General features: G+C 51.5%; 1 protein-coding gene across 1 annotated transcript; it reads right to left on the bottom strand.

Annotated features, from left to right (window-relative positions):
- Positions 1-446: 446 nt before the first annotated feature.
- Positions 447-24,630, bottom strand: LOC128269033 (E3 ubiquitin-protein ligase Smurf1). The gene is made up of 12 exons (XM_053006369.1): positions 24,132-24,630; positions 23,434-23,472; positions 6,716-6,952; positions 4,902-5,721; positions 4,250-4,842; positions 3,749-4,188; positions 3,424-3,671; positions 3,153-3,349; positions 2,889-3,078; positions 2,625-2,824; positions 2,401-2,564; positions 447-2,327 (listed from the first exon to the last, which is right to left on the bottom strand). Exons 1-12 carry the CDS (start codon positions 24,184-24,186, stop codon positions 2,043-2,045), a joined length of 3,468 nt encoding a protein of 1,155 aa, XP_052862329.1. The 5' UTR covers positions 24,187-24,630; the 3' UTR covers positions 447-2,042.
- Positions 24,631-25,195: the final 565 nt, after the last annotated feature.

Genomic DNA, 25,195 nt, shown 5'->3' with positions numbered 1-25,195 from the left:
GAGAATTTGTTTTCTTTCTATTTCAACAACCTTACGCTGTAGGTAGCAACGGTTTGAACCTGTTTCGCATATTTCCTCTACCTTCTGCCGCCGTCTGCCTGCATCGCCGACGGTTAAAGTAGGCCGGTCCCCGTCGCAGACGCAGACGGTGTGATGGAAGTGTAGCATAGTTTAACATACAACAACGTGTAGTGGATTCAGAAATAAGTAAAGGTGAAATGTATCAAGTCACTAATGGTCAAGCCTTTACCTTCTACGGCATCCGAACTGAGTAAATCGGAGAAAGAAAATACGGTGCGAAACCTCGATAATGTTAATAAAGATTCTTAATTTTCACTTTGGTCGTCAATGGGAAATCAAGTTATAACATCGTTCTGTTGCATACCTTTAGGCGCACTTTCGAGGGGTAAGTTTTCGGATGATTCAGTAAAATTACTCTGCACCGATGAAGAAAACGAAATACGATTTAATTGCATTTTACATAAATTATACACCATTCGCTCACTTTCGCATCCGCAACATGACTATGGCTGTCGGAACCGAATAAAGGGTAACGCGTAACAGCTTTGCTAGCTAGACCATTCGGATTCACAAATGATATGTTCTACCTCGCACTGTAAAAACCGTAGGAAACCGTGCGGCCCTACCGATTAAAATGGCCGAGCAATTTTAAAACGGAAACTACAATCTATCTACCTTTTGCACGATTTGTTTGACGACGCTATGACGGTGACTAACGAACGATTTGCTAGATAACTGTGCGCGTTTGGGCGCCGGCCGGCCAACACCCCGATTAGGTTCCGTTCCGAAGGGCCCGCATTAGACAGTTTCTTTATTATTTTGATTAGCTTGCAACGACGGAATAAGTGTGTCTAACTGTGTGTCTAGCTTCGATTTCGATTCTACTAAAGATTCGTTAAATTCTTTTGAGTGTCGGAGTCTTTCGTGGACTGAATTGAATTTTACTTGAGCTCAAAAATGTGTCATCTGGTAACAATTATTCTTCTTACGGGGCCAATATGGAACTATTTAATTGATTTTTTAGACCCCACACCGTCTCGTCGGTCGCCTGCTGGGAGCATCCGATGGAATTAACGAGGTTAGGTTACCCATTTCGGTTTCATCTCTATCATGGTGGTTGGTGTTCTGAGTCGGTTCCGGAGGTCTCAGAGCAGAAGGGCTTGCAGCCGCGCCCCAACCGGATGGCGATATGTTTAGTTGGACGTTAACGAACTCTTTCTTTCCACTTGTGCCCAGCAAACCCACTGCTGCCCGCGGTTTCCACTGGTACCTCACACAACATCGCTCTGGATGCACATTTATTGCCTCGGCTACCCGTCTGCAACGAAAGCAATAGAGGACCTCTCTTTATACATTTAGCTTCGGTTATACGTCCAATATGCAGACTCTTTACAGAAGAACTTTGCGTTTTCACTTTACAATTAACATGTGTAGTTATTATGTACGCCTTTATATATGTATAGCTATGTATCACTCGCGGTTCGCTCTTTCGTCGCCAGAAGAAAACAGAAAACGATCATCCTACTTTCAGCCAGCGAACATCGATAATTATTTTTCGTTTCAAATCTTCCCTCTTTGCCGTCGCTTTTTTATACAATTTCGCCCAGCGCCACTCGCCGTTCCGGATGGTCCGTCGTCGTAATTCTATCATTTGTTTGTCTCAGTTCCGATTCCGCTCTCAGCGCTCTACGCTCTTCCTGTACAATTCACAAAGCTGCTGAGTGCTGAGCGAGCTTTCATAAAACAACAACACTCAGGCCGACGGGTGGCAAAATCCCCGCAGGGGTTTCGATCGATACCGGAACCAAACAATATGGCCATACTAAAACACAGAGCGCCCACCGATCATCAGCCTGACGTGTTCCTTCCACGCGCCTTGTCCTCCGCTTGGGGCCGCCGTGGGCACGGTAAATTAATTTCCCTTTCGTCAACGAACCCGCTCGTACGTCGCAATCGAAAGCGAAACAATTCAGTCCGCGTGTATCGTTGTCGCGCGTAGCGCATTCTGCTTCTCCCGCACTCTACTCGACCGCAAATCCGCACGTTTCCTCGACGGCTTGTGTCAACTTGTCGTGCATGAGCTGGTAGGTGTCGTACATCGGGAGATCGAGCCGATTGAAGCAGGTGTGGGCCTTCGGTAGGTTCTGTAACGGTACGTCCGCCGTCAGGTGGATGGTGAAGAGCCGTGGACCGACGGCACCGGTCGAACCCTGCAGCGCGCGGAAGCCTTGCAGCGGCACCCGGCACGAACCGGTCACAAACTGTAGCAACTGTGCACGCATCTCCGGCGAGTACGTCTCAACGATCTGCGAAGGAACGAAACACAGTGTGTGTGAGAGAGATTGGTGAAAAAGAGTAGAAAGAGGACACAGGTCCTACCTGCCAGAACCACACGATCTGCTGGGTGTCCCCGTTGCACTGTTTCAGCCGTGTGTTGGCCTTCCAGTCGGTCACATCGATCTGGCTGATGCCACTGATCAGTAGCTCCAGTTCCCGCTCGTCGAACGGCCGCAACAGATGACTAAGGATCAACTCCCCAAATCCTGAAGGAAAGTAGAGCATTAATAAGCAATCCGATTGGGTTTTTCGACCCAGATTCTCACCTTTCGAGAGAGCTAAAAATTGCTGCTCGATGCCCCGCATAAACCGGTAGTTGACGTACAGCTTTACGTACTCCCGTTTGTTGTCCTCGGTGACCGCAATCGAGCCCCCGTTCGGTTTCAGCTCGTGCACCTTCAGCACCCCGAAGCTATTGTTCTCCACGCTGAACGTTGAGTCGATCACACCGGAAATGTTGTTCTCACTGCACGCGAAGATGGGAACGTTAAAGAGGTGCCAAAATGCTCGCAATCCGATCGATTACTTACAGAATCCACGTTAGGCTACGGTGCAGCGACGGGTCGACGTCCTCGATGTCGGACAGGGTGATCGGTTTGTTGAGCAGTTGCTTGTAGAACGGCAGCGTGAAGCCACCGTCCAGCACGTGATTGTGAAACACGGCGATACCCAGTATGCGGCCGACGAAATGGAAGTACGACAGATGCTCCGGATTGACGCCTAAAAATGCGGTACGATCGATATGATAATGTAAAGGGTGGGCCAAAAGCGTGACAGAGCGCCGTGATACCTACCCGAGTCGGGGTTTATTTGCAGCGAGTAGTGATCCTCGCCGCTGTACTGGAACAGACCGTACTGGGGGTTGAGCATCTCGCGCGACAACAGATGCAGCCATTCGCGCGCCACGCCACCATAGTCGAGCCCTTCCTCGCCCTTGAACTTCACCATCAGCCGTTTGCGCATATCTTTGGGTCGCATCTTCATGATCAGTCTGTCGGTCCGGAAAGACAATAAAATGTTTGAGCACAATTGATCGATCGATCGCTGCTGATCGAAGTGTCTCACCTATAGCTCTCTTCGAAGATTTCATTTCGAGACACCTCCAACCGACAGTGGCCCGACTGGGGCTGCAACAGCTGCAGCTCCTGCCGGAGGGCGCGTATCTTGCCCACCAGATCCCGCCGGTACTTGGGCAGCAGATCCGCTCCATCCATCAGGCCCTGCGGCAGATCGGGAATGTTGTTGCTCACGGGCGGTGGCGCTACCCTCGCCGGGTGAAGGTGTGTGGGGGCCACCAGCGCCACATTCGTGTCCTGGAACGGGAGCAAAAGGGAAAATCTATAACAAACGGAGCTTAGGGCGATCGACGACGACGAGCGGCGGTACGTACTCCGTTCGAAATGATGTTGCCGGCGTCCGGGGAACCACCCATCACGAGCCGAGCGGCCGCCGAGAGGGCGCTGCCATTCGGTACCTGCGGTCCGGCCCCCGACAAGGGCGCCAGACCGGTGCCGGCGACCACCACCGAGGACGAGCAACCGTTGCCGGCTGGTGACGATGGCACCGCGGTGTTTTGCCGCCGGATCAACTGCAGGATGTGGATGTTGATCCGCGGGTCCGTGAACTGGGTCGTGCGGTTGTTGTGGTCGACAAAGTACACCCGACCGGACGCGGTCTTGCGCTGTTCCCAGCCCTGCGGCAGCGGACCGAGCGTTTCCGTCGTCAGGTTCTGCGTGTCGAAGTCACGCGGTATCCGCGGATCGTGCCACGTCGATTGCTTCGTCGGTATGTGGTAGAAGTACACCTGTCCCTGTTGTGTCGTTCGAATTTCTACGGAAACCAAGGTAACCATTAGAGAATAGGGAAATAGGGGCACGGCGTCGACTCTTACCGTATCCGTGGGGAAGATCAACGGCCGGACGAACGAACGGTACACCGGCACCCGGGCGAACCTGCACAGCCATAGCAGGTCCGCTGCCCAGTGCCGGCCGCGGTGGTCGATCACGGGACGGCCGCCGACGGGACGATTCCTCGGGGTGGCGTCCCGAGCGCGGGCGATTACGCGAAGCCGACGGTTCCCTGTGGCTCGTCTCGGGGTGATGGTGACGTGCGCCGCCGCCATCACCACCGACCGTATCCGGACCGGTGCCATTCGGCACCCCGTTCGTAGTGCCATTGGTACTGGTGCCGTTAACTGCCGTTGGCACCACGCTACTGCTGTTGCCGTTCGCCGGAAGCGGCAGATACGAAGGCACAGTGGGTTTAGGTTGATGCGATTGTCCTCCCGCCGTTAGGGGCGACTCCGGGGAACCGGCCGTCCTGTTGTTGGTGTGATTTGGGCTACTAAAGCTACTCGCAGGACTACCACCCGTCCCGTTCGTTCCATTGACCGGCGATCGTGCGCCGCCGCCGCCGCCGACGGGTGATTCCATCGAAAGCGATCCGATCGCACTCGTTATCCCGGTTACCACCGGTTGTGCTTCTCTGTGGGGAAAAGGAATCGGTAAACTGTGACACATAAGGATGACCTAAGCGGGACGTACCTTCCCGATCCTCCGTTGGCCGACCGGGGTGAGATGTCCGGCGATTTGGACGACACAATCGGGCTGTTGATCTCGCTCAGCGGGCTCGTCGTGCTCGAGCTGGGGGTTATCAGTCCCGAATCCTCCTCCCTGTTGCTCCGGATGGGGCTCTTCGCTTCGTTCCGATGCCGCACGCTGCTGCCGTGCCCGTTGCTGATGACCGCCCCGCCTTCCGTGTCCTTCCGTGCGTCCTTGGGCGGCGACTGATGGTTGTTGCAGTTTTCCTTGTTACTCGAACTGAGCAGTATCTCGGTCGAGTGCCGCCGGCTGACCGGCGCATCGTTCGATTGGACGTTGGCGATGCTGTTGCTGGTGGCCGATTTCGATGGACCGGGCGGCACCACCACGATCGCGTCTCCAGCACCGTTAGCAATCACCGGGTGGTGCTGCTGCTGCTGCTGCGCTGGTGTCTTCCCATTAACCGGCGCGGTCGGACTTCCGGCCGGTTCCGTCGGGCGCATCCATTGAGTCGTTTTGGTGTAGTGGTTTACGTAGTACGTGCGGCCGTTTGGCGTCGAGCGCTCTTCCCAGCCCTGTGGCAGTTGGTTTTGTTGTTGCAGCTGTTGCGGCTGCTGCGGCTGCTGATGCGGCGGTTGCTGATCGTCGATCAGTGCATCGGCCGAATCATCATCGTCCGTCACCCGGACGTCCCCGGCCGGACCGACGATCGCAAGCCGCGTTCCACCCGTCGTACTGTCGCGTGACATCAGCGACACGATAATCTGGCCCTTCACCTGATCCGGATCGTCCTGCGTTCGCTTCACCAGATTCAACCGTTGATCTGCAACCGGAAATAGTTGAAACCGTTAAAGCGGAATTGGAACAAACAGCCCAAAAATGACCCCAAAACAGTGTTAGAACCGAGGCCACCGAGGGCGGCGATTAAAAATGAAGTGCCACGGACACGGTGCGAGTCATAAATCGGCGCGAGAGGCCAATTAAGGGTAGGTGTCCTCCGAGCGAGAGGTCGAGAGGCTCCACTACTGCCGTCTAATGAGCCGTAAACACACCATTGTGTGCCGTGGGTGGAAGACGGTGCGACCTCTTCAGCGTCAGGGAGGGACACTTTCACATCACACTAAACACTAAATGCCGACGACTCTCGGCTCATGCCGCCATCATCATCAAGCGGCGTCGCTGGTAATAAGCGCGCATTCGCAACCTCCGGCTCCGAGAGGAAAGCGGAGCACAGAATTAATTAATTTATGGCGCGCGCCCGCGTCGCACGAAGCAACAATGGTCTCTCCTGCTGCTGCTGCTGCTGGAGGCGCTGCTGCTCTTCGGTGTCCAAATTAAAAATTCGCCATTGGCAAATTGCTGTGCCCCAGCCCAGCCAGCCAGGCATAAGGCAAAAGAGAAGGGTTCACACACAGAGCGACCGGGCGCCCGAGAGGCCATCAAAAGGAAGGCACTCGACGTCGTCGTCAGGGCTCGGTCTCGCTCGCTCCGGTGCAGTCGCCCCATCATCATTGAAGACATTCTTTCCTTTTATCTACAAGCGGTGGGAAATAATGCATCGTCGTGGTCGTGGAGTCAAGATGGCATCTCGTTGTCCTACTTTAGTCCCCAGCTGCGGTGGTATGCGCCATGTGCAACAGTCATCTCCAAGGTCGCCCAGGCCCAACATTCAAGGCGGGCGCTCTGTGATCCCTTTCGTGACGCCAATCGCGCCAACTTAAAAAACAAAGGATAACTTTCTACCACGCGGCCGCTCGCAGTTCGCGACCCGCACCGCGACAATTAAAACACGCAAACTTTCGCCCGGTCACACTTACAGCCCGTGTCACGCAGCATCTGAATGCTGGAGGCGGCGATCCGCACGCAGCCGAGGAAGCCTTGCCGTTTGTGCATCTTGCGCTGGTTGTAGATCGCGATCACGATGTTGTCGTTCTTGCCGAGAAACAGATCGAAGTACGAGTTCCACCGTGGGTCGAGCGACGCCTTGCTGATGTCCGTCGTGTACTCCTGGCGCGTGCCCTCGACGGTGATCTTGGCGAATGGATCCGGAAGACCTGCAAATAGAGCGGGACAAGAGTTTCAATTTAATACATTGCGCCAATTTAACAGGCCAGCACCATATAACGGTTGGCGCACACTCTAATGGCACTTAGGTAGGGCGGCTTGGGGGACAATAATCGGATCCAGCAACTTTCGCAATCCGTAACGCAATGGGCAGCGGATGCACCGAAGGCCCACCTCCGGGTGGTTACACAACGGCCGGCCCGTCGGAGGAGCCCGACGCGGTCCGTACGTGATCTGGTGCAAAACTGTCACGTGTCACGTGCCGCGCGCCAAAAAATCGTTCCCCCGGCGGCGAAAAGCGTAATGTGACCTCGGCGGCGACGCGGCTAATCTAAGTTTCGTGCGTGCCAACGCCCTGTCAATGTGGCCACAGTCGGACGGGTAATTTGTGGATGCGCGCGTTTAACAAGATAGGACCACGACGACGCACCGATGATGATGATGATGGGGCCGATGATGGGTCACCAACGACCACCACCGGGACACCACCATCGGACAGATTACGAGACGGCATGTGGCGCGCGCCGCGCGGTGGGCGCCGTTGCTCCAAATTGAGGCTTCGAGAAATGGAGTCAATTGAAGCCGCACACTTCAGTCGGTTGCAGTTAAAGAGTTCGCCGTTCGTTTCGGGTCAATGGTTTCGGTGATACTAGGGTAAGTGTGCCTTCGTGAGGGATTAGATACTCTATCAGGCAGGTCCGGGGAACTCTGAAATCTGAGAGAAGTTGAGGGACTTGGAAGTTTTGCTGAAAGAATTTATTATTCAACCAGCCGATAAATCGCACGATGCCTAACGGTAAACAGTGTGTTGCAACTAGACGGAAGCATCTGGCAACAAGGGACCGAATCACAAGGCGTTAGAATAAAATATCCAGAAAGATATCTTGCGTCAGATGTTCACCTTCGTTAGAGCGTTCCATTTTCCTTCAACTCGGGTTATTTGAACAATTGGCTCAAAATACGGGGACGCTCCCTAATTTTCCGGCATGATAGGGACTTCTATAAGCGGACGACACCTAATAATTTAAATAAAGGGTGGTCCATATAGCGTTTGGTTTTTGAACCACCGATAACTTGACGTTTAAGACGTCAAACTTCATTCTAGAAATTGTAAACATTCAGTTTTACACATTTTCGAAATGGGAAAAGAAAGTTGGGAAATATGAAAAACTTATTTCCAAAGTGCTAGGTCTTCAACTCAAACGGTATGATATTTGAAAATCTCAATTCATTTAAGCTAATTTCCACCTGAGTGGTTTGCTGATTGGTTCTTTGGTGACATTGAAGCGGAGAACTTAGCCGACATTTGGTTTCAACAGGATGGCGAGATACAGCGACAGTTTCGATTGTTTGCACTGCATCTTCAGACAGCGAATAATCAGGCGAAATGGTGATGAGAATTGGCCTCCAAGAAGCTGTGATTTGACACCATTAGACTGCTTTCTTTGGGGAGCGATTCGAAGATAAATGTTACGCGAACCGATCCAAGAACCGTTGACGACCTCAAGACCCAAATCGAAATTGCTGTTAACGAGATAGAAGCACAAACAATCGAAAATGTGCTCAACACTTGGGCTATTGCGAACCCAGCCGTGGTGGACATTTGACAGAAATTATATTTCACAAATAAATGCCTTAATTGAACCATCCAAATAAAAGTTCAAACATCGAAAAATACCAAGCCGTTACCTAACAAATCCTTTATGGACCACCCTGTACAACTAATCAACGAAAGAAATAGTGCACATTTGACTTAAAAGAAATCTTCTAACTGTGAGAAAAACAATCCTCTAATTTTATACAAAAAGACTGAACTTGACTGTAAAAGGAAGAAGTAATATTTGAACCACATTCACAAAGACCAATATTTGGGCCGTGAAAATCGATAGCTGTCTGCCGTCGAAGTAAATAAGTAAGTTGTCACCCAAAAGTTCGGGCGGCGGCGGATCATAAAGAATGGCACCAAAAAGAACCATTACCACCAGACCAGACGCCACCGCGGCCACCAGAACCCGAAAAGATGCATCGTACATTGAAGACGGTGGTGGCCGCATTGCATTCGCCACAATCACCATTATGCTGTGTCCCGGCTGGCTGCCCCGGCTGGTGGAACGGAGGGCACAAAATTGAAAACGGTCTCTCACCAACGTCCCAGGGACCTGAATAGGAGATAGTAGAGCACCGGGGATCAGCTCTCCAGTTACTGCTGCTGAACGCTGAAACAAAACTGGTGACGACGGCCACTAGGCAGAGGAGGCAGAGAACACCCGACGGCTATACAGCTTCATCCGACCGTGCACAGAATCCGGGCTCTTTCTCTTTCACTGTCCCATTCGGCGGCCGGGGGGGTCCAATGGGATGAACATAATGTAAAACACTTCCACAGGAGGAATCGGGGGGAGAAGCACCCGCGTGAGGTACCTCTACCCATTCGGACTCTATATATGGCGCTGCAGTGCGTCACGGGTGACAGGAGCAGACACAACGGTTTTTGGGCGGCCGCCGCCGGGGGTGAAGCGGATCCGCATTGGAGAGCACCGTGTCCGCATGGGGTGGTGTGGCGGTTAACGCTTCGTTTCGCTCGGCCAGCAGGAGCGGCAACCAGATAGCCATCCCTAACCGGAGAGTGCCGAGAGTGCAGAAGTTTTCTCCTCGCCTCGCCTCACCTCGCGCCGACACTTAATGCGTGTGTCGGGGGATGGTGACCCAGTTCGGGCGGGACTCCGTTGGCGCTAACCCCTAAACCTCGGTGCCCCCGCTGTGGTATATCTGTGTGTCTGGCACCGCACCGTGTCGAAGCTGTGGGATTTCAGGTGCATAAAATAATAAATACATAAACACGTGTGGAGTGTTGTGTGAGCCCCCCCAGCCATGACCACCACCGGCCAGTCCGAGATCGGGGTCCAGATATTTCGCACTGGCCACTGGCGGCGGGCTCTGCCACACAGAATGCAACTTTGTTCACCCCATTTCGCAGTGAGGACCTTGCGGACCTTTCGGGTGCAATTCGATAGCCTCTCGGCGATGGGAACCGGGCAGGTGGGTCGGTCGATGACAGTAATGGCCTGGTTCAACTTTGCCTGCTCCCGACCCGGATTAGACAACCGCGAACTGTGGGAAACGCCCGGGAATCGCGGGAACACCTAAATGGGGAACACTTTCGGTGGCCAGACAGCCAGGACGATGTTTTAATTGAGTTTTCGAACGGCAATTGGGAAATTACGTTCAATCTGACCAAGAAATTTGAAAAGTTTGCCAAATCAGTGAGATGCTCATCGAATTAGGAGTAAGTAAAGTTAAGCAGTTAACCGACCTTCAAGTGAGGAGGTTAAAGAAGAAAAAATTAGTAAACATTCCGGAGAGAGAGCTGCGAAGATATGTAAATGACCGAGTGTGACCGCAGGCCGAAATACGCAAAATTGATCCACAAAAAGAAGGGCACACCACCACCGCCAGTTGGCCATCCTGTCCCTGGGTAGTCGAAGCAATCAACATAACAATCATCAGAACTAACGGAACCGGGCTCTGGCTTGCCCCGAAGAGGCCAAAACAACAACAACAACCGGTACCGGTCGTTTAGCCGGAACACATGTAGTAATTCGAGGCAACACAATAAGCACAATCTAATCCAACGCTGCATGCGATTTGGTACTTCATGCCGAGTGTGCCCTCACAGTCCGGTTTGATTAACCAACGGATTGAAAAGTTTCTGGCACTGGTGAGAGTTAGGGTTACAGCTTCCACTGACCATTCGTCGATCGCGATCTTCAACGCTGGAAGGGGTTTTGAGGTTGATCTTCTTACGGGTTGCCTTGAAAACTGTTCCCATAAACTTTGCTACATTTCGAGGGCCGCAAACCTATCAATCAACACCTCCAGCAACCGACTAATCGGATCAACAGACGGCCTCATCATCAGCAGGGGGGTTCAGGGCGTTCACGCTACTCGATCGTACTTCCTGTGGGGGGTGCCGCCACCTCAGCAACCCCCTCACAGCAAATGAGTTTCGCCGAGGTGGCCCTCACACGCTAATGATAATTTTATTTCCAATTTCGCGGCCACAGCTCGCTCGCTGCACGCACCCCGTACACGATTATTAGTAAGCCGGGAAAACGAAACACACCTAACGGTGGGCCAGGGAAAAGTAAAAGTGCTGCCAAAGACCGAGGCACCCAAAACGGTACCCCCCTTCATCATTTTCTGTTATATTTCGTGATTGTTTTCCACTTTCCCAGGAGAAGAAAATCGTGCAGAAAAACCGCCGAGAAGCCCGTTAGAGTTAGAGGCCAACCGCGTGGCGAGGCTTGAGGGCCGGAGCAGCAGCTGCTTAGCTGCTCGTCGTAACAGCATTTTGTCATTGTTGTCTGGTGGGTCTAAGACATTTGACACTTTATTGACTCTCTCTCTCCCTGTGTCTCTCCCATTGCTTATCGTAGCGGGAAGTGAAGAGACCAGTTCCACGTTAAGTGGCCCCAATGAGGTACCCTCCTCTATCACTGTCAAGTACATTCACAGAAGGGCTTGGTCATTCCAGTAAGTGATTCAGTGTCCAGACAAAACTTGAAATGTAGTGAAGAACCTTACTTTTAATTTATAATTTGACTTTAAATAAATATAAAACCCAATAAAAAAAACGGATCAAAAAAACGAAGACACTCTTAACTTTCTTAGTTCCGAAATTCGAAAAGAAAGTTAACCATTAAATAGTCAACAAAAAAGGACAGAAAAGCTATGACAAATAGCTGGAGCAAGTTTGCGAATCGGGGTCTTAAATTACCAAATACCCGAGATGTGTGTCACCTTGGCCACCGCATCCTACCAAAGGTCCCCCATCACATTACCCTGGATTGCGAAGATCACATCACCGATCCTGTCGTCGGTTGTCAGGTGTATCGAGTTACTACTGTGACCATCATCCGTCCGGCGGACGCTCCACTTCCGGCACCCGGAACCCCACCTGGGGTTAGCGACACGAATTTCGCACGTAAGAGAGACAGAAAATTGGTCAACACCAGAAACCCCAAAAAACAACACGAACCCGAATTGTCTCCAAGTCTCCCGCCGCGCCCATTAGAGGTTGGGGGGTTCCGGTTATTTATTTTTCGGTCCGTAGACAGCCAGCCAGTCGGCCATCCGGCGGCGCCGACTTCCGTCTCCTATCGCGCCAGACACACGACCAGACCGTCACGGCGCCGCCGCCGCCGCCAATCGGGGGGAAGGGCCGCCGTTCGGAAGATTCTAGCTTCGAGTCGAGTGGCCGTCGCCGGCCAGGCGACCGGCAGCGACCGAGCGACGAGCGAAAACACCGCCCGCCCGCCCGACCGACGATTTCGCACTTGACGGCGATGACATTTTCCGCACCAAAAACCGGTGCTGGCGGCGCTACCGTCCCGACAAATGCACCGACGACGAACGATAACTGGCAGGGCACCCCGGCGACCGGCCTCATAGGGAGTTGTTGTTTCCGCGGTGCCGCGGACGTTGTGTGTTGCGAGCTGTTTATACGCTGTCCCCCGTACGTGCCACGCAAATGGCGAAAATGGCGACATTTATAATTTCGTCAGTTACGTGATAAGCGGCCACCGGCGGAGGCCCATCACATCCAGCGCCGTTACGTTGTTGCAAACGGTTGGATTGGTAGCCGAAAGAAGGCAGAATCGAAACAGTGGCCCAGCCCATTCATTTTCATTAATTTTCCTAAAACCCAGGTGGGGCCAATTTGTTTCCTTTCACTTTCCGGATTTCCCGAAAACATTGTGTCCACTTAACGGATCTCGTTTGATTGAGTCGTAACGTCAAAATATCGGAAGACATAAACTATTCGACTGCAATCCGATCTCAAAAGGGAAAAAGGAAAACACCCGATTGGCAATCGAGTGTCAAAACGAGGCGACATCCGGTGTGCTGGACAAGCGAAGCGAACCCCGGGGAGCGCCGTGCGTCGTGCATCGAATTCTTCCGTCCCATAAACATGTCACTCCGAACGAATCGCGAAGCCCCAATCAAATGGGAACCCATTTTCTTTTCGATTAGCGAAACGAACGTCCGTTTTCCGGTTCTCGGGGCCACACCACGGAAGACGCAATCAGCGATGCAAAACCAAGTTGCGCGAGTTGCAGGCGAAGCCACCGGGACACAACTTCCCCGGGCCAGGGTTCCCGGGGTGTTATCTTTCACTCTTCACCCTAAGAAGCAAGCAAGTCACTTAAGACGCAGAGATTAAACGGGGGGACAATGCATGTAATGTCGCGTAATCGTGAACCGTCGTTGGACTGAATCACGTTCGTGTTGTTGTTTATCAATTGATTAGTAACCTTTTTAGCTGGCGTTTGGAGCCGACTTATTCCCAATTTCGGTTCCGCAAAAGGCATCTAGGGGGTTCAATAAGTTTTGCGGTTTTTTGATAAGAAAAACACCTTTTTATCCTCTCCGAACATCAATACACTTGTTCCAACGAGACTTCAAGTTATAAATTCCATCCCTGAGGTGACAAATTGGAAGGACTTAAAAATACGGATCAATACTTCAATTACGGATATCCTAGATTACGGTTTTAGGTGTTGTGACTGTTTTTTGACGATCGTCTTGAAGGACCACGTTTAAACTCAGAAACCCCCCTTTTAACTGTCTAATTGAAGGCGAAAAGTCCTTATACACTTTCAACATTCGTTCATAAATTTCCTTTGCTTTTAAGCCTTCAAAAAATAAAATTTCAATCACTGCGCGATACTTGTTTTTTTGCGTTGTAAAATATATTGTGACATGTCGATACAAAATGGCCTGTAAAAAGAGAATTAAGTGACCGATTGAAATGAAACTTCACATACGTTCATATGAAGAGTGTACCAACACAACAACAAAAATCAAACCCGTAGCAGCGCTCTTTGGTATCGAACCGCTAAACTTATCGAACACCCCAGTATAGGATTTGATCGATTAACCGATTTGACGTACAATTCGGCGTTTCGTTCACAAAATCTCACCCACCGTAATTGTGCCAAGAAATGCCCTCTCGTTAGCGACCTCTATAGCGGACCCCAAATTGTCGTCTGACGGGGCACATTTTAATGACCAACTCTAGGCCGGGAGGATCGACCGACACAGCCACCGACTCGCGGGCGTCCAAATTAAATGAATCAAATCGCTAATTGTATATTTACAACCGAACACACACGCACGTGGCTCTCTTTCTAGGGGTCTTTCTTTTCGGACCACAAAAAGAAGACACAAAAATGTGTGCGCGGAGTTCTTCTTCGTCGTGTAGTGTCCATTTCTTCTTCCAAGCGATTAACTTGAGTGTTATTTATGCTGTTTTCTTGTGCCGCGAAATGAAGCAGAAAAACGAGCATCGAACAAGAGCACAACCAACGGCAGAACGGGGGGAAGATATGATTAAGACACATCGCGGTCAAGCGAGAGACGCCATCGCGTACACGACACGACGCCGATTGTGTAGGCGATCGAAAAGAGCGGGGGAAAAAAAATCGTCTTCAGATGCCTCGCGCTCTGTGTGGTCCCCGGTCCTCCCGCTCTGCGTGACTCTATGCTGTTGCCGCAGGACTTCCACTGCGATCTGGTTTGGCTGCTGTCGATCGTTTTAGTTTTCGGACAGCGATTCGCAGCGGGCGGGGACTGTAACTCTTTATCCCCGCGCGCGCTTTGGCCAATAAGGTTGGCCACATTTGCTATGCTCCGAATCGAACACACACACACGCACGGAATCGATCATCGTTTGTTTTATCGTCAAACATAAAACGATCATTAACTCATTTTTATAACTTTTCACTTGAATGAGAGTGAAATCATTCTATACCGACACACAAACCCCGATCGTAATGACGCGATCGGCTAAAAATAATAATCGACGCGATCGCGAATGCACTGTCAACCTTGACGCCGACCCGACATCGGTCGCCTTATCGTCCTCCGAATGGCGGTGGCGGCGGCGGTGGAACACAAACAAAAAACGCATCGAATAAACATTGAAACCGTCGACCCGTGACGTGATGCTGCTGCTGATGATGATGACGACGACGGATCCATGATTCATGGCGCACACAACCACCTGGAGCATAGCCCGTACGAACACACACAAGGACTGGCTGGCGGCTGCTGGAAAGCAGCGGAACCGATTGATCATACCTCATCTGAATCATCATGATGCCATCATCAACGTTTCGGGTCGATCGGTTCCCGTCCATAATCGAGAATCCGTTTCTTTCCTTCCATCGGTGGCCCTTTTCTCTGTCCCGCCTTTGCGATTCGCTTCCTTTGCGTGATGATCGCGGATCGCAACCCGCCTGTGGCCGGTCTCGCTCCGCGGTGGTGGTGCAGTGATTTATATTCCCTCGACTATCTCTCACATACACGCGTGCACGCACGCCACACAGCACAGGCCCCGGCAGGAGGCCACGATCGTCTACGCGATCACTATCATCATCATCATCATCATCATCGAGCGCAAGCAAAAAAGCACACATCTTGCTGTTGCAAATCTCTCACGCAGCCGATCGTTGTGTATTATTTTGTTCGTTTTTCATCCACCCCAAAGGCCACACTGCTGGCTGCTTCTTGATGAGGCCCGAGATTCCTTTTCGCGCGGCGAGACGACGGCCGCTAATAAGAATGCACGCCACGAAAGAAGCGGAAGAGATCGCGGGTAATCTTATCTCGTCTCGCGAATCGAAGGAACCGCGGCGGCGGCCACCGCGAGCTGAGGAGAGCAATCGTTAAACAAATCTATTACTTAGCGCCAGCCGCTGTCTCGCTCTCGGGCGCGGTGGCCACGGGTGCTGCGGCCGATGCATGGTTTTCCTTTTCGTTCCGTGTTTCACTTTTTCTTTCGGAGGTTCCTTTTTTTTCGTGTGGCGCTGTTTGCCATTTTTAAACACTACACGAACGCTGGCGCCGACTCATTACGGCCCTCAAAAGCTAATAATTGTAAACGTAAAACGTCGATACTTTTTAAGGCTCGCTAGTTAAGATGAAGCAGCTCATAGTGGACACGATCGGAGATGATCCTTGAATTTGATCTCTTTAAAATTAAAAGGAAGGTTAGCCAAATAACACCGTTCACCGTTAATATCAGTTCACAGTTTGGTTTCCAAATATTGAGCAAAAACGTAAATGAAACGGATCCAAAACTGACGGCCACTAAAATCCACCGTCAAACCTAGCAGAACCAATAGAGACACGCTCGCCGCCGTTTTTTTTTTGTTTTGGCAAACCTGAACCTGTCCGCCAGCCGTACGATCATCAAATGGTGGTGCCGCGATGGCCGGTAGGCAAAAACAAAAATTAAAGTGAAGCAAAACAGACATCATTTCGGGGGATGCATGGCCGCCGCCGCTACCGGGGAGGCGGCCCGAAGCACACGCACACATGTGGCACGGACACCTAACCTTCCGATGCCGCAGCCGGAAAGCGTCTTCTTTTTCTTCCCCGAGGATTATTTTTTTCGTGGGGAGGATTTGCATGAAGGAAAACTAAACAAACGCAAAGCACGAGAGCAAACATCCGCGAGGGAACCCGAAGCCAAAACGAAGGGGGAAACCCCAAGTCTGGCGCAGGTGGAAAAATCGTCAGCCCGGAAGGGAGAGACAGAGTAAGATGCTTGGACAAGGTAGCCAGATGGACACCCCAAAACTTATAAAAAATTACGATGAAGTGTCCCATTTCACTGGACGAAGATTTAACTAGACTTAATTCCTTTATTTGTTTCATTTGAATCGATTATTTTTAAGGGGATCACAATCAAATAATCCATCTTATTCCTATTTATTCGACAACAAACTTGCTCAGAGCAACTCGCGATGGCCATCATTTCGCACCGATCGTTTATTTTGGCCCCAATTCTATTTTACAACTCAAAAACCACAAGACCTGCGCTGCCACGTTGCTGCGCTCCGCTCTGTTGTGGTGTGAAGAGAGTCGTTAAAATATTATTACCTCATCGGAAGCGGCCATCATCGTCATCATCATCCGATCCCTTCCTGCACCTGCACCAGGGGCGCCTTCGCGACCCGCCGCCGTCGATCGTATGATCGCCATTTATTTCAGTTTTATGTTACTTTATTTTCGGCCCCAAAAATGTGTCGTCTCCCAAGCGCGCCGTGCTGTGGCATTCGCCTAAGCGCCACCCCAAACGACTGGCCGGTTACAGGGGAAAGGTTACAGGGTGGTGGGTAGCCGCCCCCGGCTACCTTGGCAAGGGCGCGCCACTCGCTAACGGCGACGTCGTCGGCGACGACGACGATGGCGCTTCGATGGCGCTTAGATGGCGCTTAGCAAAATTTACATCAAACCCACTTCCGAGAGCGCCGAGGAAGCGCCGGCCCGAGCGATCCATTCTTGGCCCACCACCATCACCATCGTCGGCGTCGTGGCCGAGGTACTACTACTACTACTACCACTACGGAACGCATTACGCGGGCGGACAGACGCCGCCGAGTGGGAAATGCTAAAAAATGCGCAACGACATGGTTTGGTTTCTGCGCTTTTTTTCTATATTCAACTCCCGTCAGGCGTTGTGTACAGTGGCGGACAAAATGGGACAAAACATCGAGTGTATTAATTTTCCTGTGATCCTCGAATTTTTTGTTGATCAACGATAAATGCACATGCAAAAGTGACACGGCCAAAAATTCTGCCAACAATTTTAATACGCCCCTCGTATCATTAATTCTATGATCATCCGTGAACAGCGATCATTATCACTGGGCGGATGATGCAAACACTATAAAAAGATTTCTAAACTGCATTCCGTCACCTTCAGTGTTAGAGAGCGCACCTGGCCACCAATCGGAAACATACTGTGAGTACCGGGCGGCTTCGAGCGGCCCGTTGCCTTCGAAGCCGATCAGCAGCCGATCGTTGGCGAGTGGCGAAGGGTAAAAAAATGACAAGAAGAGAAGAGAAACACCTCCCAAGCAAAACAACCCCCACGCGGCCCGACGCGACGGTGGCCAAGAAACTGCAATCCAAAGTGCAAATGATACTTTGGGCAAAGGCGCGACGCACGCACGCAAGCGGCCCGGGCGAGGGGGATTGGATCGCTATTTGCATCTTGTGCTGCCGTTTTCTGTTCCTCACGTAAAAAAGGCGTGAAGTGTACTTTACACGATCGCCATGGAAGATCAACTTCGGGACGGTTGGATTAGGATCTGGTATGTCAGTTTTTGTTGCCTTCACTTCCATAAAGATCCAACTGACGAAAGGATGAGCCACACTAAAAGTGGTTCAAACTATGTCCCACTATGTTTCCCAGACAACCCCGATTCCCGTGCCGCCTTGGGGGGTGGCCGATGCCGCCGCCACGAAGAAGCATTTCTTCGCTCATTACGTCAGTGTTTGGATTCTATTAAATTTAGCCGACGCCACGTCCGACGCCACCTTGTCGTGCGCTACTCGCTTCTGTCCTGTCTGCCGCTCCCTTCTGGGACCCGCTCGGCCGGGAAGAGGTCTCGCCACTAGGCGCCACCCGACGGGCGCGCCGCCTGCAGACCGTTTCCTTTTTTTACGACATTTGTCCTTGTGTGTCCACCACCATCACCGCAAGAAGCTGCTCATAAATGTCTTTCTGGGGCAGACTGCAGGCGCCCAACGCCAACATTGATAACACACACCCATCCGACGGCCACCGCCATTCGGGTGGTGGTCATCGCTCAATCTACCCCGGGGCCCCGGGGAACCTTCTTCCCGGCTCCGGATCCCGGACTGTCGCCAGAAGTCTAGACACGCCGGATTCTTAAAATGTTTTGCCACAAATTAGCCAATTGAAAGAAAGTGGCCACGCACCGCTGGCCGCTGATCAATTCGAACTCCCCCCGAAGCGGGCTTCGGGACTTGAAATATTGCTCCATTTTCGAAACGGAACCAGACCAGCAGACTGCCCTTCGAGACTGGCACACATTCGCGCCAAAAAGGGTTTCAAAACCGGGGGGAGAACGAAAAAAAGAGGCGTAAAGGACGGCCAAATTTAATGGTTTAATTTTGATTCCAACGTTCACCGAACGGGGTGAAGATGCTTCTCCAGCTAATAATAGGGCCATCCCCTCGAGGGGGAACGGAGAGAACCCCGACATAAAACGACTTTCGCAAAACCCCGCGGCCTTGTGTCTGCTTTTGGAGGGGGAATTAGTTAGTCGGGGCCCCGCCATGCCAGCCGCAGTAGCCAGCGCATCTTTTTATGGGCGGAGAAGTCCGCAAAACACGGGAAGCACCGGAATTCCATTTTTCCCTCGCTCTCTCTCTCTCTCTCTATCGCTCCGCCGCCAACAATTTATGGCACAACCCGAATGTGGAATGCCATAACTCTAATTAATTAGACAGATCCGCGCACACGCAGGGTTCGCAGGCTACAAAATCGCAAGTCGGCCGTGGTGCAATCCGTGCCACGGTGCCGTGGTGAGTCACAGCGCCCGACGACTGCTGTCCGGGAGAGTCAGGTCTTATTGGGAACTGAATTTTATGGACGATTCTTGGAACTCTTGGGGACTGTTTGGAGTCCCTTTCGATGTCGAGGGGACCGAAAATCAATCCACTCGATCGCGCCGTCGATGGCACACGGTTTGCATACGGTAGCAGTCTTACGTGCGGCGATGCGGATATGGGGCCGCTCCGGGTTTCGATTTTTGCCAATCACACAAACCCGTTGCGTACCACCGACTTTGGCGAGGTCATTCCCTTGCGATAAGCGGCGCGAAATGGAAGCGAAATTTCACCAAAAAAAGACAAAACACGGGAGTACCCTTCCATTGCGATTTCCAGGAACCACCCACAGGAGCCCTCGATAAGACGCGGCCTCCGGGGCTCCAAGGCCGGGGATTCACCGGGGTGTCTGAGATCCGTGCGCGCACACATATGCTGCTTGCGCCCGTAATTGAGGTTCGATAAATCGGTGCGCGCGGTGCGATGGTGGTCCTCTCCTCCTTTCCAAACGCTCTCGAGCCGAGTGTTTGACTGGCGCCAGCGAGCAGCGAGCGGAACAACCACCCCGACGACCGACTGCTAAAATTAGTCCCGAAAAAAACAGCGAGCTCGCCAAACTGTTAACACCCCGAAGTGGCGCCAACCCCGAAGCGGTGCCATGGGATCAGCACCCCGCGCGGGGTGGCCACCAACGGGGCAAGTCAACGATCGCGCAACGGGCGCACGTAGTAGCGAAAGTAGCGGCCGACTATGGGCCGACCTTGGCTAATAATAATAATAACGTTTGCGTCGCAGCGCAGGAAGAAACCCGAATCAAACGTTCGGAGGACGGCGTGTTATAGCAGCACCACGTTTTGGCGCTGATAAAAATCGAAGGCCCTCACACACACGCGCCCGTGACGCTCTCCGATAACACGAACGGTGGCATAGTTTCTGGGCCATTCTCGCTTTTGCGACGTCTGACATAAGGAATGAATCAGTTCAGCTTCAAAATATGGGATAAGGGGATTAGACTCAATATCACCCGCAACGATGAATCACGATCGACAGTTTGGAAGGGAGTTCTTATCGGTCGGCAACATCAGATCGTAAAGGGTGTCCAAAATTGGTCAAACAAAAAAAAAAGTAAATCAGTCAAACATTTTAATAAAAATCAAATAATGTTTCTTTTGAAAGCTCCTTTTATGCAGAATATGTAAAAAAATATCATTCAGTCCTCCGTCTTAAGGAATGCGAATTGCCGGACCTTTCGTTGTACTCCTTTCATCAAATTTTGTACCGTTCTCTTGGTCGCTTTCTTTGCTGCAGAACGCCAGTTTTTGAATTCCATCTCACTGACAGCTGTTTTACGAGGGTGTTGGGAGGGTTCATGTCTTCATGGGCACCACTTGGACGTTGTTTGCGGCATATCACTCCATGGCCTTTTTCCCATAACTAAAGATGCAGATACAAGATGCTAAATCCGGCCAAAACAGTACGGAACTTTTGTGCTTTTTTAAGAAAGGCAACAGAACCTTTCCGTTTCACCATCCTGCACTACGCAGAAAATTTCGTTAACATCTCTATGGACAGATTACGCGATCGTTTTCTGGCCGACATGTTTTGCTTCTAGATTTGAAGTCACTATTTTCTTCTAGAATGCTAGACTAGCTCGTATTTTAGTTCATCGCACGGTTGAAGACGACACTTCCAGCTTGCTTGCGACATCTTGGACGGAGAGTTTGGGATTCCGCTTGAAACAACTGATCACTCGTTTCGTCATTTTTGCGGTCTCATGGTTCCGACTTCCATCTGATCCAGTCTTTCTGACTGTCGTCAAACGTTCTCCGAATACTTACAATACATTGGTGACCGTTGATTTGGCCACATTCAACAATTTCGCGAACTTGGCGCGCGAGTAATTCGGATTTTCGCGCTGACGGTGCAAAGCTTTGAGACGATGCTCCTCTTGTTTTGATGCCATTTCCACAAATGAAGGGCAGATGTCAAAATCGAATAATAATATGTATAATAATAATGAAAGGTGTACAGGATTTTTTGATGCACTCAATTTGAAGTTTGCAATGCAATTTTGGACAGAGACCTGGACTCGGAAATGCTCGATTTTGTTCCTCTTTCGAATGCCTCAAAAGAAGAGCGATACTGAAAATTGCTGTTACATCAGGCCGCTTTACTGTGGGCTCCGTGTGTTACATCAAACTGTCAACCGGAGACGTGCCGTTTCTGCTCAAATCAGTCACCGGAGCGGGAACCCTACGGGGCCGACAAAAGGGCTGACACGTGCGGTGCGCAGTGGTGCGTGTGCCGCATAAATCGCAACAGACCGCGAATACACCTTTTCTTATGCCATCTGCGCCATGTTTTGGTTTTGCATTATTTTCGCTTTCTTCGTCGATGCGTAAAGCCTTCGCACGAGCACGAATCCTCGTCTCTAGCACCGACATATAACGCACAGAAAAGAAAACCCAAGGCCATCGACCGACGCGAAACGCATTCAGCATTAGCGCATCGGATCAAAGCTTTCCCCCCCGACGGGGAGAGCGCGCGCGGGACCGAAAATTACGTCGGCCTTGGCCATTAATCCGTCCGGTGGGAACGGGGTGGAAAAAATGAACCGTTTTGGAACCGCGCGCAAGACGACGACACGCCGACGAAGCAGAAAACCCCCTGGCCATTCATCGCGCGCAAAATGCGAGAGCGGCGAAAAGTCGGAATTAAAAATGCAAAACGCAGCCGCCGCCGCCGCCCCGGGTGCATCCGACACCGTGCCCACTCGAACTCGTCCCGCCCGGCGGTGATGGTGAATAATAATTCGAATCGGCGGCCACGGGAACGGGAACGGACCGAAATCGGAGGGTCACCGGGAAAAAAACGGCGGAAGGATATGTATTTCTCTCGCCCCGGGGGAGAAAGAAAATAGTACTGTGGAGGGTTGTGGTTTTTGTGTTGCGCGCCCCGCATTGACCAACGCGGGCCCGACTCGGCCATGCGGCGGCCAAAAGGAGAAAATCATTTCGGAAACTATACCGAAATTGGGCTAGTCGTTTTTTGCCTTCTGTTTTGACCGGTCTCCCCCGAGCGAGCTAACCACGAAAACGTAAGCTAGCGGATTGGAAAGGAATAATGGGTGGCCGGCCGGAACACCGTTGGGCGGCGGTGGACGAAATTATGCAAGAGATTTTTCATGCTTTGCTAAGTTTCTCGGCCAATGGTCCGTTGTTTTTTCGGTCGGTCCACCACAACATCGGTGGGGAATTCAATTAAATAAATAATAAAATAGAAGGCAACCCCGAAAAAACGGACATACCGTGGTAAAACTATCCAGCTTCCAGCGTCGAGTGCATTTTTCAACACCGACAAGTCCCTAGGACGCCGCCCAAGGACTTTTGGTTGGCCGGGTTTTCTTTTCACGTCGATGGATGCGAGTGCCTCGCGAGAGCGCAGTCATTTCAGCGAACGCAAAAGTTGGTCCACGTGCCACCACCAGCTTGTGCCACCTTCGTCCCGTGTTGATTTTCTTTGTCAGGCGGCAGACGCCGCACCGTCATCTTTTCGACTCCGATGCCCTTGCACAAGATGGCAAACTTAATGAAGTTTTCCCAACTAATTTAAACGGTGTTTGATGGCGAACCGGTGGCGAGGACCGTGTGTCCCAACGAACAGGGCCCCAAAGGTGTTTTCTCACGTGAGCAGTTCCGAAATTCGGTAGAATTACTCGAGAAGAGTTTACTCACAAAACATTGTCCGTTAGTAAGTTGCCTGACCGGTGACGACCCATGAATACCACCGATTCGAGTTCGCTAAATGCCACGTGTGTGTGGGAGCCCCTTAATGCCCTATCAGAATGGCTTTCAGTGGGCCATTAAATCTAATATCTAACGCCGGCACCGCAAGTGTACCGTGAGCCGTAACACGGGATGCGCACAGATAACATTCCAAGCAAATCGTGCTTTTATTGCCTCCAAATATGCGAGAGAAGCGGTGGCACGAAGAACGACACGACCCGCCGCCCGGTCGTGACGGAGAACCCTTCGGAACTTACGGAATATATCCTTCCGGGCCAGATTGCGGGCGCAGAGAACTGGAAGTAAAAAGAATAGTTGACGCATGAGTTGAGTTGTGAAATATTGTGGATATCCGCGCTAAAGAAAGCTTATTTTGGGTTCTCTTTACACGGATAGACATACGGATTCAAAATAATTATTTAATTGACTTCAAACAAGATCAGCAAACGTAAAAGTTTCATCTTTTATATATTTAAATGCCTGTAATTAGTTACCAATTCCCACTTTACTTATGTTTCTCGTCCACAAACGGGACTATTATGGGACCATCCTGGGAAAAACCACCAAACATACCAACTTCGGACGACACATTAACGCCGCACTCGCCGCCGGCGCACAGGCGGTCAATAAAACATTCTTCCTTTATCGCCAGGCCCAATCGGGAAGGATCGCTTTTTGGACGAATACCGTGCTAAGAAGGACCGAACGATGCCACGGAGCCATCAAAGGCACATTTTCGTTGACCTTCGATGATCATTCATCGCTTCGCAGTCCCTTCGAACTCTGGATCAGCAGGCTCCTCCGGATTCCGTTCGGCCGATGCCGTAACCGCCCGGGAGGTCGTTTGTGAGATAAAAGAACTTAGAATGAGACAGGGTACCTGGTGCGCCAGGTACCAGGATTCCTGTCACCCGGTTTGCCGGTTTCGAACCGTGAGAATAACGACGATACTTACTGGTAAGTCGTATCTTTTGGGTGCCATTTCGACGCGAATGTTCCAGCTTGTTCATCGTGGTGGTGCAGCACCCGTCGTCCGGCTGCTGTAGGAGTAAGCTTTGCACCGCCCTGCACCGCTGTCCGCGTGCTCTTCTTGCACCGCACGAGAGCTCGCCGAATTCACAAATGATGGCCCCCTTCACGCGCGGAGGCAGCACTACGCTACGTCACTACGGAGACGATCTCAGGCGATCGGCGACGTCGACGACGGCGCACCATTAGTGACCGGAAACCGACCAGGAAACACAACCAGATAAGCCATCAACCGTAGGAAACATCGCTGGGCGCCGCGCCGAACACAATAGTCGGTCGGGTCGGGTCGCTAGCTAGTATTTCTGCTCCGTTGTTGTGCCCAGCACAACACACTTTGGAAATATTTCACTCTTGCTATCGCCGTTTTCTTCTTCACGCTACACGCGCACACGAGTATAACACCAGCAGCCTACGATCAGCCTACGATCGGATCGGGACGGGGGGGAGGGCGCCACAAAGCACAATCATCTATTATTTCTGCTTCCTCGTTCACCACTACACTCGGTCGTTGGACAAGATCACTTCCCCTTTTAGACCCGTTTGCTTCTTTTTTTTGCTGAAACTGAATACACATAATCATAACACAATGATCGCGCCACACCACGCCATGATGCAAGTGCAGTCCGCGCGTCTCTTCCTCTCCCTTTCGCTCGCTGCATCTCCCATCAAAAACTGGTCCCCGACGAACGAATGTTTCGCTAGTTTTCAACCCTTCACTTTGTGGGCCATCATCGTCACCACTACCACTAGCTGGCCTCTAGCTAGTGGTGCGGGTTTCTGCACCGACCGCCGACTTGCCTTAGTACCGAGTACCGAGAGCTACAATTAAACATCTTCTTTCGAGAGCTCTCCGCGGGTTGCTCGCGGGTTTACAACCTCGAAAAGCCCACGATCATCAATGGAACGACGATCCCCTGTGACTATAATTCATTGATATCACTCGTACCGCTCTCTCTCTCTCCCTCTGCCTCTCTCTTTGTTTCCTTGCTG

This window comes from Anopheles cruzii, chromosome 2, assembly GCF_943734635.1.
Source record: "Anopheles cruzii chromosome 2, idAnoCruzAS_RS32_06, whole genome shotgun sequence".
NCBI lineage: Eukaryota > Metazoa > Arthropoda > Insecta > Diptera > Culicidae > Anopheles > Anopheles cruzii.
Note: the sequence above shows the minus strand (reverse complement) of the source record. Positions and strands in the feature narration are given on the sequence as shown.